Source organism: Eublepharis macularius, chromosome 3 (assembly GCF_028583425.1).
Source record: "Eublepharis macularius isolate TG4126 chromosome 3, MPM_Emac_v1.0, whole genome shotgun sequence".
Classification (NCBI taxonomy): domain Eukaryota; kingdom Metazoa; phylum Chordata; class Lepidosauria; order Squamata; family Eublepharidae; genus Eublepharis; species Eublepharis macularius.
Genome location: NC_072792.1, coordinates 25,271,325 through 25,285,681, shown reverse-complemented (window position 1 = coordinate 25,285,681; position 14,357 = coordinate 25,271,325). Strand labels below are relative to the sequence as shown.

The following is a 14,357-nucleotide window of genomic DNA, read 5'->3' as shown; positions in this document are numbered from 1 at the left end:
TTGTTTATATGGAAATTTTGCTCTGGTGTAGAGTTACCATAATGCACCTAGAGAGGATGCAGTCAGCTCTACATTCCACAAGCCTGGGGGAACCAAGGCAGCTGCAACTTCTCCCCCCTTTCTTTTCCCTGGTCCTTTCACCCATCTCTTCATACCTGCTACTTGGCGGCCTGCTTGCATTGGGAAGACTGAGGCTGTCTGGCCTCCTGCTGCACTGAGGAATTGAGTGCCAAATGAACATTCCACTCTTTGCTATTTAGCAGTACTACTCTGGATTCAAATGATCTCCTGTTGATCATTATACACCTGACACCCAGGTACAGCTTGTCCCCGGCTGCATCCACACGGCTATTCTGATCCACCCCGGCTTCCAAACCAAAACAAAGTTTCCCCAAAGATCCAGATAATATCATCCTTGGGTTGCTAACAGACCCTTTAACAGAGGCTCAATGTGTGGAAGTGGGCGGATGAAGCTTTTCATGGAGTGGAGGCAGGGCTCATTTTGAGGAGGAACATGCAGGAATGCAGTTCTGGCAGTTCCCCAAAGAGGTCACATGTTAGGTGGCCCCGCCCACCTGACTCTTGGCCATTTTGGGCCCATTTCAGTCTGGATTGGGGGCGAAATGGCCCGGATCGGGCCTCTGACAGGTGGTGGATCACTCTCCCGCTCAGCAGCGGCCAGATCCTGACCATTTCAGGCCCCTTTTTGGCCATTTTCAGCCCCTTTTTGGCCATTTTGGGCCCAATTTCGGCCCTGAATGGCCAGGATTGGGTCCAAAACAGCCAGGATAGGTAATGTCATAGGTGTGGCATATGCAAATCAGTTACGCTAATGACACATTTCTGGTGATGTCAAGGGGCGTGGCATATGCGAATGAGTTATGCTAATGAGAGATGTTAAATGAGTTCCTCCAGCTCTTTTTCTACAAAATGACCCTTGAGTGGAGGTAAATAACAGCACCTGGTAACAGCATCTTATTAAGACTCTATTTTTTCTCCAGGAACTTGGCAGCTTTAATTTCTTTCCAGGTATTCCTTGTGCTTTGCTCAATGTTTTGCTCAATGTTTTCCGAACCTCTTTTTGCGACCACATTTCCTAAAAGACAGTAGTCCAAACAAGTTAGCAAGCTGTCTGGACAGAAAAGTGTTCATTTTTAAAATGTCTGCGCACATCGGCACCATTTTGCTGCTGTGAGCCCCTTGTGCTTGCCATTTCACACACATGCACACGTATGCACACACCCCGTCCCACTTTTTTTACTATAGAGATATAGTGACCAGAGGGGTTTTTTTTTAAGGCCAGCAAAAAGCTTTCTGGTGAGGCTGGGGGCTCAGGGTGGCAAGTGCAAGGGAATGGCCAAGGAAAGAACGGAGAATATCGCCTTGAGGATGCATTAGGGCGTTATTTCTGTGTAGAGGCAGCTCCCGGCAGGGCTTAATTTGGTTCACAAATACAGCCAGCAAATTTTCTGTTGGGTGGTGTTAAAATTATTTCCCTCCCCTGTTGCTTTATTCTCCACTAGAGATGCCTTGTGTGGTTCTGCTGCAGGGTGCAATATAAGTTGGCTATCATGTGCTAAATAGCACTTCCTTGCTGCAGTTCGAATCTTCTTACTCCGATCTTCAAAGACCTTGCTGGCTCTTTTTGAGAATCCTAAGCCATCTCAGCTTTACATTTCTGTATCCCGTCACTGTGCGGAAGAGTCTTGAAAACAGAGTCACTGGCATCTGCAGTTAACGTTTTTCAGGAGCGTGGTGAAGCTAAAATCTGGAAAGGGTTCCGGCAACTTTATCTCCTGGCCCTTCTAGCCTTCCTCCTCCCCATCTGCACAGAAAATCTAATTTTATTAGATGCATTATAAAATATTCCACCAAAATTGTTTGTTAAGGAAATCTGTCCCTTTCCTACAGAACCTTTTGACATTCAGCCAGTCTGCATAGTGAGGTATCAGTTGTAAGCCTTTGATGTAAATAGCGTTTGTTTTTTTAACTGAGCAAAAGTGATCTATGGACTTTTGGGTATAGATGTAAATGGTTCCTCATATCTCCAAATGAGCCCGTTGTTTGAGCCTGGTTTTCCTCAAAAGGGTTACACTTCAACCTTTAAAAGTTGTATGAAAAAACCCGATCGGATGCAATAATTGTGGACGATTGCTTTGTTAGGCGCCATTCCTTTGTTCAATTTCTATGAGTGTCAACAGTTACGATACCCAGTAAAGATAGACAAGGTAAGCATTATGGCAGAGGAGGAAGGAAATGAGTGGAGACAATTGGCTATGTAAGGTCATTTCGACAAATTCATCTTTATCGTATTGTGCAAGTTTTATGGTTGTGGCTCTGGAAAGAAAGTGGTTTACCCAGATTTCTAGCTGCTTTGCACAGTGCTAAGCAAACACCAGTTATCCCTTGAAACTAGTGGTTATTTTCCTGGCAGATTGAAATCTTGCACATTGTAAATACAGGAAGGTTGGCTGTGATTGTAAATCAGTCTCTCTGGATGGACATCAATCACTTTGGAAACCCAGTATGAGTGCATTTAGAATTCTGCAAAACAGGCAGTCTATGCAGAATTATGTTCTGGACTCAAGGCATGCAGGAGTGTGCTTACTACTACTACTAATAATAATAATAATATTTGATTTATATCCCACCCTTCCGAACAACTTAATGCCCACTCAGAGTGGTTTACATGGTATGTCGTTATTATCCCCACAACAAAACACCCTGTGAGGTGCGTGGGGGTGAGAGAGCTCCAGAGAGCCGTGACTAGCCCAAGGTCACCCAGCTGGCTTCAGGTGGAGGAGTGGGGAATCACACCCGGCTCTCCAGATTAGAGTCCCATGCTAACTGGTTATGCTGGGGTGGGGAAGAAACTAACCAGAGAGATTAAAGTGCCAAAATTGGTATATAAAGACAAAAGGCAGTGGGTGCTGAAACTTGGATCATGTAAAGAAAGAGATCATAAAAAATAACTAGTACATTAAACGTGAAACAAGTATGTGTGCTTGTTCATGTGAGTAAATTTACACATACCAATAGTCATACCTTGGTATGATGTTCAGTGCCTTGAACATTTCTTATGGTCCTTTCTTTCTTTACATGGGATATCCAAAGTAGTGATCTACAAATCGGAGAGCTGGAATGGGTTCATAGAGTTTGGACTGCAATATGTACTCCAAGTATCTACTCAGAAATACTTCTCCAGGGTTTCCAAGTTTTACCCTTTATAACTTCTCAGTGAAGCAGCAGCCAAGTCTTCATCCACCCATTCCACTTCAGATGTGATGCAGAATAGGTGGGGGAAAGAGCCAAATGAAAGGAGAAGGGGGATGGGTGAAAGAAGCTGAAGCTGCTAAGTCTCTGTCAGGAACTTAACATCACTCTCTGGGTACATTCTGGCAAGTCCTACTGAATTCAGTGGGACTTAGTACCAAGAGAGGATTGCAACCAAAAGTTGGAGCATGTGCAATTTTGGACAGTCAGACAGACAATGGTCCAATCCCCAGATACTATGTAATCATGGTCTCGAGGTCAACATCTGTACTGATGCTGTATATCCTTCTTTTCTGTTCTCCGCAACGTCTGCCAGTACTTTATGGTTTGCATTCAACCAAAGCATGACAGCTTGAGTGGTGCTAACCACGGGTAATGCTAGTCAGGATTGCTGTCATAACCGGAGTTCGAGACCCATTTCGGATTAGGGTAATCTTGGTTAATACATATGTTGACTTCACACTGGTCTTCTTTGGTCGTTACATTTGGGGGTATCCAACGGCATGCATCAGGACTGTGTGCTACCCGTAATCCTCCAATACCCGCAGTCACCATTTTGTTTGAAGTGGGCACTGGACAATTTTTCAGTTTCACTATGTGCTACATAAAACCAGGATATCAGGAGGATTTCTGGTATAAACCCCTTCTAATCAAATCCCTTTGAATGTGATGCTTAAAAAAAGCTAATGAATGATTCGTGGTTAAGACTGACAAGGGAAAAAGTATGCATAGGAGGTTGCCTGGAGCTTGCTCCCAGTCTCCTAACTATAGATCGTATCTAATACAGAGCTTTTTGAAACAACTAGCTAATGCCTGCTTTTGCCTTTGTGTCGTGCTTTGCAGGTTACATCCAAGCCTGCAGAGGACTGATGATCGCGGCCGTCTGCCTTGGCTTCTTTGGCTCCATATGTGCACTGGTCGGGATGAAATGTACCAAAGTTGGAGGCTCCGATCAGACGAAAGCTAAAATTGCTTGCTTAGCCGGGCTGATTTTCATCCTTTGTGGTAAATACAAAATTATTTTAAAAACCCACCCCAATGCTTTGCTGTTCTCCAGGAGCACATCCTTGTTCCCTTGAAATGGGTGTGTGAGGGATTAGATAGAACCACATTCTGTACAGGTTCCAGTTGCTGAACAGTTCTCTGTCTAATACGTTTTAGGGCTGAGTGCTATGACTGGCTGCTCTTTGTATGCAAACCGAATCACCTCTGAATTCTTTGACCCTACGTTTATTGCACAAAAGTAAGTACTGCTGGGAAAATGTATGGGTTTTTTAAGTGCGTCACAGTTTACCTTTCGGCCTGCTGAGTGCTTAAATCATTAATTTCTACAATACGTTTTATGTCTATATGAGAATGCAAGTGACTTGCAGGAAGACTAAAATGTAGCGTGAATAGTGTAACTCGATTATTTGCATGTACTTTCAAGTCTCTTGCTGCAATGAGAGAAGAGGCAGATGCTCCTCCTTCCGTCTGTTTGGGTTCTGACACCTCCCTCCCGTGCCAAATGGTGTACTGAAAGCCAGTGTTGTGTAGCAGTTAAAGGATCGGAGACTCACGTTTAAATCCTGGCTTGGTCACTGGTGGTCTCTCTCAGCCTAACCTACCTCTCAGGGGCATTGTGCCGATAAAGAAGGGAGATCCCCATATACTATGGCAAGCTCCTCGGAGAAAGCTGGCATAAAAATGTAATGGACAGGTAGACTCAGTGATCTGGTTACTAAAGGTGGATGGAAAGGACTGTCAGAGGATGTATCTGTGGCTTCCTCTTCCCCTCTTGCATTGGTGACTCTAAAGGAATAAATGTATTTTAAAAGTTGCAGTCTCTAAACCTGAGCGACTTCTGCTTGCTTAACGAGTGCAAGCTCATCTTGACAGGAGGTGAAAAAGAGGAAAGGATGGATGTGTGCTTTGTTTAAAGTCCATCAAAAACTCAGCAATGTAAGAGTGACAGGGCAAATAGAGTCATCTCACTGGAACATCCTCAAAGGCAAGAGTCCCACACCCTGTATGGCTGCTAGCACTTCCTCCTCCTTTGATCTGCTTGCCTGGAATGAAAGAAAGCTAGTCCAGGTGGGCTCACCTGACCTATACTTAATAGTTTCAGAGACAGCAACAGTAAACATTTAAGGTTGCCCCTTTACCTTATTGGCCCTGCTCTTGTACTTTTAGCATGCAGAAACGTAGAGGTGAAACTTTTGACAGACTTGGATATCCAGTGATGGGAAAACCTTCAAGCTGCTGATTTTCTGTGCATGTGGCTTAAAAGGACAAAAGGTGCCCTGCTCAGCCATGCAATCCCCTCCAACTGGATCTTGGCTCTGGTGCAGGGGAGAGCATTTACTATTCCCCCTGCAACATTTTGCTGGTTGAAACTCCACCCCCACCCCCCAGCCATTATTGGCCTTGAAGGAGGGGCAAGGAAAGATAATGTGCCTTTCAGGAACGTGTGATTTCAATCAGTGAAACAGTGTGAGAGGGGAAATATTAGACCCTCTTCCCATGCTCCTAATGGAGTTCTGGTCTGAATCGGTATCCCAGCGCAAATGCTAAAATGCATTACATCTGGTTTGGCACCTTGGCTGTAGAGAAATAAACTAATGATGTCTACTGTCTAGTACTTCCAGGCAGAGGCAGGTGAGGGATATTGTAAATCAGGAAGCTGGCTATAATACATGTTGTAATTAGCATGGTAGAGCCTGAGTGCAAAGTACAGAAAATTAGCATTTGTAATGCAAGAAAAATTCTATGTCCCAATTCAACCCTGGGGGATCCATGGTTCCAAATTTGCAAATAAAGTTGATCTCAGCAATCTTGCATTGTAGTTTTCTTTTGAAGTTTCTCCGTTTCAGAACTGCTACTCTTAGGTCAGTGATGGAATGTCCATCCCTCCTTTCCCACCCTCTGCCTGAATTATAAGGATTCCTTCCTTTTTCCATTCCTCATAGCTGATGACGGGAGATACAACTTTTACCCTGGAAATTATATTTCCAAATGTAAACTAACTAGGAGTTAACTAGCAGTAACTGCCTGAGGGCCCTGACCTGAATAACCCAGGCAAGCCCAATCTCATCAGATCTTGGAAGCTAAGCAGGGCTTGCCTTGGTTAGTAATTGGATGGGAGACCTCCAAGAAAGACCAGAGTTGCTATGCAGAGGCAGGCAATGGCAAACCACCTCTGTTAGTCTGTTAGTCTCTTGCCATGAGTCAGGTATGACTTGAAGGGACTCTGCCACCACCACCTGAAGGTTAGGCTGAAGAACATGACTGACCCAAGGTTATGCAGTGAGATTCTTGACCATGTGGGGATTTGAACTCCTAACCCCTAATACCACGCTGACCCTTTCAAGTCATTTCAATCGTCTTTTGGAAGATTGAGAAACATTCATAGCCAGTAATCCACCTTGTTTGCACAAGGCTAGAATACGGCTCTTTTTGCCTGACTAAAGATAAAAATTAAGAGGTAACTGACAAATTAAGGCTCTGCTTCCCAAAAAAACAAGGGGGGGGGGAGTTTACTGTGGCATATGTTTTTCAGACTACAAGCTCACTTTGTCAAAACTTATGCCACAATAAACTCTGTTTACTCTAACAAGCCAATAGTGCCACCCTAAGCAGAGTCCCATCCTTCTGTGTCCACTGAAGTCCACTGAACTGCTTAGCTGGGTGCCATAACAGAGCTATCCTTCTGGGACTTTTCATCAAAAGGGACCCCTTAATAGATGCCCCCCCACCCTACAGAATTGGGGATTACGTGGTTGTCATGAAGCAACCTCCTTTCCTTTGATGGTGATTTATGTAAAGCGCTGTTGTCATCTCATCCAGTAGGAACTGATGTTACACAGTAACAGTGTCTTATTCTGCAAGGCAGGAAACATAAAAGCAACTTTGCTTTCAGCTTGATTTCATTTATTTATTTGAAGTATGTGCCACCTTTCCACCCTAAAGTGGGGTTCCCATGGTGACGAACAGATAATTAAAACATTTAAACGTTTAAAATACATATATAAACACAGTAAAAACATAGACATATATTGATCTAGCTCTTATTGACCTGAAACAAAGGTTACCTAGTCAAGCATGTTTATGCAGTGGTTGGAAATGAATTCCGTTCAAATCAATTGGGAATACGTCTGTGTCAGTGATGATTACCAGAACATCTAAAGCTATATAACTCAGAGGTCCCAACATGATGTCCATAAACACTGTGGTGCCTGCCGGTACTTTTCCTGGTGCTTACCAAGTGTTTTTAGAAATTCGGTGGTTCTTGCCCAGTATGGCATTTGATTGGCTGTGCAGATTAAAATAACATTTCAGCAGCAGCTGACCCCACTGTTAGTTTTATTCTCTCTCACTCCTCTTTTCCAGTGTATTTTTAAAATTATCCCTTTTTCCTGCACTTAAGGCTTCATGTGGTTGGCTCCACCTCTTGTGGTAGCCATTTTGTGATTGGACCCATCGCCCTATGTAAGAATTTCAAAGGTGCCCACAGGGGTCTTTGGAACCAATGGTCAGTGAATGAAAAAAACACCATTCAGGAGAAAAGTAGACGTTTTCTTGTTCTCTTTTGCCATAGCGTGCATCTTCTGCAGCTGTTTAGTGAAATATATGTAAATGTGCTTAAGAACATAAGAGAAGCCATGTTGGATCAGGCCAATGGCCCATCCAGTCCAACACTCCGTGTCACACAGTGGCCAAAAACCAGGTGTCCTCAGGAGGTCTATTTGTGGTGGGGAAGGGACGTGATGATTTTGTTCGTCTTGGTCATAGAAATAAAGTAACAGTAAATCCATTTTGCTGATGTAACTTTACTAAGCGTGGATGTATCGCTTTCCTGCAGGTACGAATTAGGAGCTGCTTTGTTCATTGGATGGGCAGGATCATCTCTTTGCATAATAGGTGGCAGTATATTCTGTTTCTCAATGGCTGAAAACAATAAAACTCCAAGGTACGGAACATTCCAGCTTTATTGAAATTAATACATTAGCATATTTCTAATTATTAAAGATGTTAAGAAGGTATGCTACACGGATCCAGTTTGCATATCTTTCTAAACCCACCTCACAGTTAAAGTTTGGGAGCAAAGGCTTGGAGAAAAAATAAACACGCACAAGATGGGATTTCAAGAGTTGGAAACATCCCCCGCCTCCACTCCTTTTAAAGAGCATGCTTGTTGGATATTGCTTGCCTGTCTAAGTTTTAGTGTAGTGTGAAATGCCGTATGGCAGAAGCTGATAACAAAGCTGTCATTTGCACCCCATGAATACCTTAATGTATCCTCTGTGAAGGGATGTGTGTTCACTGCTCTTAAGAAAGATGATTTTCATGACTGAAGAACTGGGCTACGATCTCAGAGTCTACCAGACACTTCATGCTTTCATTGGAAAGCCAGTTTGGTGTAGTGGTTAAGAGCGCGGGACTCTGATCTGGAGAACCGGGTTTGATTCCCCCCTTTTCCACTTGAAGCCAGCTGGGTGATCTTGGGTCAGTCACAGCTTCTAAGAGCTCTCTCAGCCCCACCCACTTCACAGGGTGTTTTGTATAATAACAACATACTTTGTACACGGCTCTGAGTGATAAGTCGTCCTGAAGGGCGGTATATAAATCAAATGTTGTTGTTAGAAGATAGATTTGGGGCTGCCAAATTGCAACCTTCAGCAACACAGATGCCCTTTTGTTTCTGAGGCCCTACTTCCTCCACCTGCAGTTGCAAATAGATTTTTAATTTTGCCCCACCCACCTCAATAATGGGAGAATGTGGGTAAGCAATTTTGCTTTTGCTGATATGACCCTATGTGGCAGCTTCCTCTAGCAGAGCAACTAAAAGCATAGTGCTCTTAGTGGCTCTGGTCAGTGCGCTCTGCTGCTGCCACATGGGGGTTTTATCAGTGGCTACTCTGCTGTCATGGAACAGCCTTCCAGAGGCTCAGTTACCATTTGAAAGACAGAAATCTAGAATAATTAAAGCACCGTAATTCATTTCCTTGTCCTAGACATTTACTCATCAACTCTTAGATTTTGACATAGCACGACAGCTGATTGTTTGGCCAACCCCAGGGCAACTAGAGCCGTCCCACCGTAAGTGGCTCAGTCATGGGGAAGCTCTCACAGGGCACTGCTAGGATATTTTCAAGTGTCGAGTTACAGGTTGGATATTGGCTGTTATGAGAATCCAGAAGTGATTTGGGGTCTCTGACTTAGAAGTGGATTTGTGCATAAATTCCTTCGAGCACTTTTCAGCTGTAGTCATGGAAATGACTTGGGAGAGCAGAAGCTGAGCGTTGTAATAGCCCTCCAAGCTCCCCTTGTTCTCTCATTTCACAAAAGCTTTTCTCATCGGGGAATGGGCAGACTGTAAGAGTGTATATTGCCCCTCTGAAAGAACCTGCATCGGAAGAGCCACTTTACATTCTTGAGTCTGGCCCATTGCTCTCAGTGAAATAATTCCCTGAACTGCAGCACAAGCTTTGTGCACCATTGCACCCATATATTGGCAAAGCAGTCTTCGGGAGACTCCTAACTGCATAAGGGAAAATAATCTTATGCTTGATAGGTAAAGTAAATATGTGGCCAGAGCTGACCTTTGTCCATAGTTTCTTTAGGTTGCTGCAATAACCGTCAAATACAGCTTTAGCTCCAAGAGTAGCCCATGTTTTGTGGCCTGACTTGCATCTTAGCAGCATCCATCAAATTCAGAGGGGGTCCTGCTGCATGCATAGTCCCTCTTTATTGGATTGGGGTGCTTAGTGAGTTGAATATGACATGGAAAGTCCCTGATCCATTATCTTATGGTGGTGGAGAGGGCCATCAAGTTATAGTGGACTTATGGCGCCCCCTGGTGGGGTTTTCATGGCAAGAGACTAATGGAGGTGGTTTGCGATTACCTGCCTCTGCAACCTTGGTCTTCATTGGAGGTCTCCCATTGGATTACTAACCAAGGCTGGCCCTGCTTAGCTTCTGAGATCTGGCAAGATCAGGCTCACCTGGGCTATCCCAGTCAGGGCCCAAATCTTACAGCAAACACGTAATTGCTAGATGGTGGTGGGTAAGCAAGCTATTCTCTCTCAGGCTCCTCACTCCTGCACCCACCTGCAACATGCAGACCATAAACCTGACTTGCCCCCAGTTCTCTTGCACCTGTGCCATAGAGAGTGCCTATGAAGATTCCATACAATATAATCCTATGCAGTTACCCTGGTCTAAGCACACTGAAATCAGGGGGCTTAAACTGGAGTAATTCTGCATAGGATAGCACTAAAAGTGTTGCATAAATATTAAACATTGTCCTCCCACCTCCCTTTTTGTTTTTGCACTATACTTTGCTTCTGTGAAGAGAACTGGTGTAGCCGAGAAGCTAACAGACTGAGTAGTGAACTAGAAAATGGCTAGTTTGACTCTCCTCTCTGCCATGGATTTACAAAGTGGCTTTAGGGCTAAAGACATAGCAGACCCATGTACAGTGTTGAGTCTGCCACTGAATCACTAAAAAATGGTGGGGTGAGAGGCAATTTAAAACATAGCATGGTCAAGCACCACCCCTCGCCGACACTCTACCTTGAAACTGCTACCTTGAAAGCTGCCCCCTCCCTGGACCTAGACGATTGGAAACTATCCTTTCTGGGAGAAAAATGGCTAAGTGGTTGTAAAGTATGGGTCGGGAATGGTCTAGCTTTCTCCTCCTGCCTGCTGAAGATGCACTTTGAGTCACTCACCCTCACTGCGTAGTGAATCTTTCACACTCAGGTTAGATCCTGCTCGACAGTGTCTATGTCCAGAGGTCATTCATTCTCTTGAAGCTTCAGCACCTCAATATGGGCGAAATACTACAGAACAGTGTTGCTGGTATATATTGGTGTAGATTCAGCTGTCCCCCCGTTTCAGTGGCTCTTCTGTTGGCACAAGAAGCACTTAGAGAAAGGCTCCACAGGTTGGAGGAAGGCTTCTGACTTCGCTTAGAGCTAAGCTACAAGAGACAAATTACACAAGGATGCACTCGTAAAGGGAGTTGTAGCGTTAGCCAGGAAGCTGAGTTTTAAGAGAGATGGGGAGGCTCTGTCAATTTCCCCTCTCTGCAGAGCCAGGGGAGATCCCTCCTCAGAGGGTTTGTTAATTTCCTCTTTGCCTCCTTGAATCCCAGGTGAAACTGACAGAGCCTTTGGGAGGCAAAGAGGAAATTAACAAACCCTCTGAGGAGGGATTTCCCCTGGCTCTGCAGAGAGGGGAAATTGATAGAGCCTCCCCATCTCCTTTAAAACTCAGCTTCCCGGATAACATTGCGACTCCTTTCACATTCTCATCCTCGCGTAATTCGTCTCTTGTAGCTTGGCTGTCAGAGCAGTGGTAGAATGGATAGGGCAGGAGCCACCCCAGTACTGAGATAATTTTGAACACTATATAAATACTATTTTATTAAGATTCATGCTACAGAAACAAAACCAAATTCTACAATGTTTGTTCCATTGACAGTCACTGGATCTTGTGTCACAATAGTGTTTGGGGATTTTTAACTGATGAAATAGATATTGTCCTCTAAATAACTGCTTGTATTTGGGAATGCACTTTAAACTGGGTAGCTTTTTCACTTTTCAGGATGGGATATGTGTACAACACAGCAGCCTCTGCAGTATCTACTCGAACAAAGGCCTACAAGGACTCAACAGATTTTATAACGCCCAAAGCCTCTCCAAAGCACTTCGACAAAAATGTTTATGTGTAAGAGAGATGGTTCCAAGAGTCCTAGTTTTATAAATCACATTTGTGCTGTTCATTCACAGAATAATTTTTAGAAAGGTGCTGGTGTTATTAGCACCAGGGATAAGAATATTTTATAAATGAACTTTTGCCTACTTGTTGTAAATTTAAGATTTTATACTGCTGTGCATAAATTATATCTGTAAATCATTTGCTATTTTTGCTTTCTGTAAAAAAACCTTTACAAATAAAGTTAAGTCATATTGGCTGTGGCCAGTGACGTCCAGGATTCTGTAGATTGGGACACTGTGGGAGATCTCAAAAAGCTGAGTTTTTATTCTTGGGTGCCACTGTACTGTTAAAACATTTCTGACGTCCATTGTTTACATTACACTATAACAAACCTTATTCAAAACCACTGCTTCCTAAAGCAGCTTCCAGAGTTCTGTTACACAGAGCAAACTTAAATATTCTCCAAGCCTGTATGTTCCTTGGCAGTCTGCAAAGCTGCTTTGGGCTTTCAAAAAGAGTCGTTACTCACCAGGATATCAGTAGCAGTATCGAGTTGTTAGGATCTCGTGTTTCTTGCCTGAAGATGGTGGTAGCACTTTTCGGTGTTCCAAAACCTGTTCAAAACTGCACTTTCTGCACCGTTTCTCCACTTACTCCCTTGGCCATCCATCCCCACCGCCTGCAGGAAGACAAAATTGGGAGTCCAGCCACCCAAAGAAAGAAGTGGTGGGGGAAGAAGGCTGAAGATGCGTAATTTCTCAGAATGTGTAAATGAAGAGGCACGGTCTTTGGCTGAGGACCCAACACCCCTAGATATCCTGTGCACTTCAGATGCCAACCCCTAGGTGGTTGACTCCTAGGCCAGGCACCCCTAGATGCTTGCCGTGGCTTTGGGCCCCACATATTACTGTGCTGTAACATACACCAAACAGCCAGGCTTGAGTCTGAATAGACTTCTCCTGGGGCAAGCCTTTATCCGATACCACAAACCTTCAATACTCTACAGCACGGCTCCTTGCTCCTTGGAAAGGAGTCCAGCTCATGGATTTTGAGGGTGATGATAGTAGCAGAACCTTTCTACATAGCTTTATCTGAGGGGGGGGTCACCCATGCTTACCTGGGCCACTGTTGCTCTCCCCCCGTTTGTCAGTCCTGAGTTGGGCCAAGTTATAATTGCTGACAGTTCCCCTGGGACAACAAGAAGTACACTGAGGCCCTCCCTTGGGTGAGGCCAGCCCCACTGCCCACAACCTGCTGGTGGCAGGGACAGGGCAAGCAAATCCAGGAGCGTGTGGGGCCTTCCTCCAGAGCCAGCTGCTGGAGGATCCAGAAGAGAGTGGGTCAGGGAATCCAGGGTCACAGTAGCTGAACAGGCTCAGCTGCAGATACCAGAAGAGATGGGACAGAAGGAGCACGCCCAAGCCCCAGAATCTCTTCCCTCTTCCTTGTGATAGTTCCCAATGCCAAGCAAGGAGCTGGATTGGTCCCTTGGGGAAGGGATAACCTGAGAAGAGGGGGATAAAAGGGAAGGTCGTTTGCAAGTGGGAGAGGATTCACGGGACAGCTCAAGCGTTCAGGAGGGAGCTGTGCCCAATGGAGAGGAGGAGGAACCAGGTGCCACAACCTCTTCCGCATGCCAATCTGGTCAGACCCTTGCAGTACAGGCACTGCCATGGGCAAAGGCAGGTTCCCTGGGGCGGAGTACCACAGCATGACAGTTGAGCGCTCTCTAGAACCCCCTGTGAATCCCTTTGCTCAAAGAAATGCCATCCCAGCAGAGGAGCACATGCTTTGTGTGCAGGCCAGCTACTGACATCTCCAGTTAAAAGAATCTCTGACAGCAGAGGCTGGGAAATACTCTTCTCTGCCTAAAACCCTGGGAAACAGCTGCCAGGCAGAATAGGCGATACCTGATTTGATGGCCCAATGATCCTACTGAGTATTAGAGGCCATTTGTTCAGATTTTGCACTTTTCTGTATGTTTGTGAAGAAAGTAACATCTTAATGAAAAGAAGTAACTTTATTTAAAATGCTCTTATTTTATCTAAAGTTCAGTAAAAAGGTTTTTTTTAAAAAATGTGTTTATGATTACTTAAAATATTGAATCAGTTAATACTGTTTCATTGATGAATATTGTTTCCTTTACAGTGGAGAACTAGCTGGAAGTATTTAAACCAATTCAATCAGGCAAAAATTAAAGACCTCAGAGATTTGTAAACAAATTCCTTGTTAATGCACATGAAAAGTTAACAGAAATCAGATTGGTATAGATAAGATCTCATTCCAAAGACTGACAGTCAGATATCTGAAGAGTCACTCCAGTCCGTGACAGTGACTAAGCTGCTTTTCAATGTGCTTGTTGTATCTGCATCTTGAAGACC

The 14,357-nt window shown here is 44.4% G+C and overlaps 2 protein-coding genes across 5 annotated transcripts in view; one reads left to right on the top strand and one right to left on the bottom strand.

The window, feature by feature from the left end:
* The window catches only part of CLDN10 (claudin 10), a 99,770-nt gene extending 87,534 nt beyond the window's left edge, over nucleotides 1-12,236 (top strand). For both annotated transcript variants that reach the window (XM_054973945.1, XM_054973944.1), the window contains exons 2-5: nucleotides 4,117-4,278; nucleotides 4,435-4,516; nucleotides 8,114-8,221; nucleotides 11,863-12,236. In XM_054973945.1, coding sequence (XP_054829920.1) covers nucleotides 4,117-4,278; nucleotides 4,435-4,516; nucleotides 8,114-8,221; nucleotides 11,863-11,989 — 479 coding nt within the window. In that variant the 3' untranslated portion in view covers nucleotides 11,990-12,236. The remainder of the gene's footprint in view (nucleotides 1-4,116; nucleotides 4,279-4,434; nucleotides 4,517-8,113; nucleotides 8,222-11,862) is intronic.
* Nucleotides 12,237-13,981: 1,745 nt separating this feature from the next.
* The window catches only part of DZIP1 (DAZ interacting zinc finger protein 1), a 43,846-nt gene continuing 43,470 nt past the window's right edge, over nucleotides 13,982-14,357 (bottom strand). For all 3 annotated transcript variants that reach the window (XM_054975022.1, XM_054975025.1, XM_054975023.1), the window contains one exon: nucleotides 13,982-14,356. In XM_054975022.1, coding sequence (XP_054830997.1) covers nucleotides 14,274-14,356 — 83 coding nt within the window. In that variant the 3' untranslated portion in view covers nucleotides 13,982-14,273. The remainder of the gene's footprint in view (nucleotide 14,357) is intronic.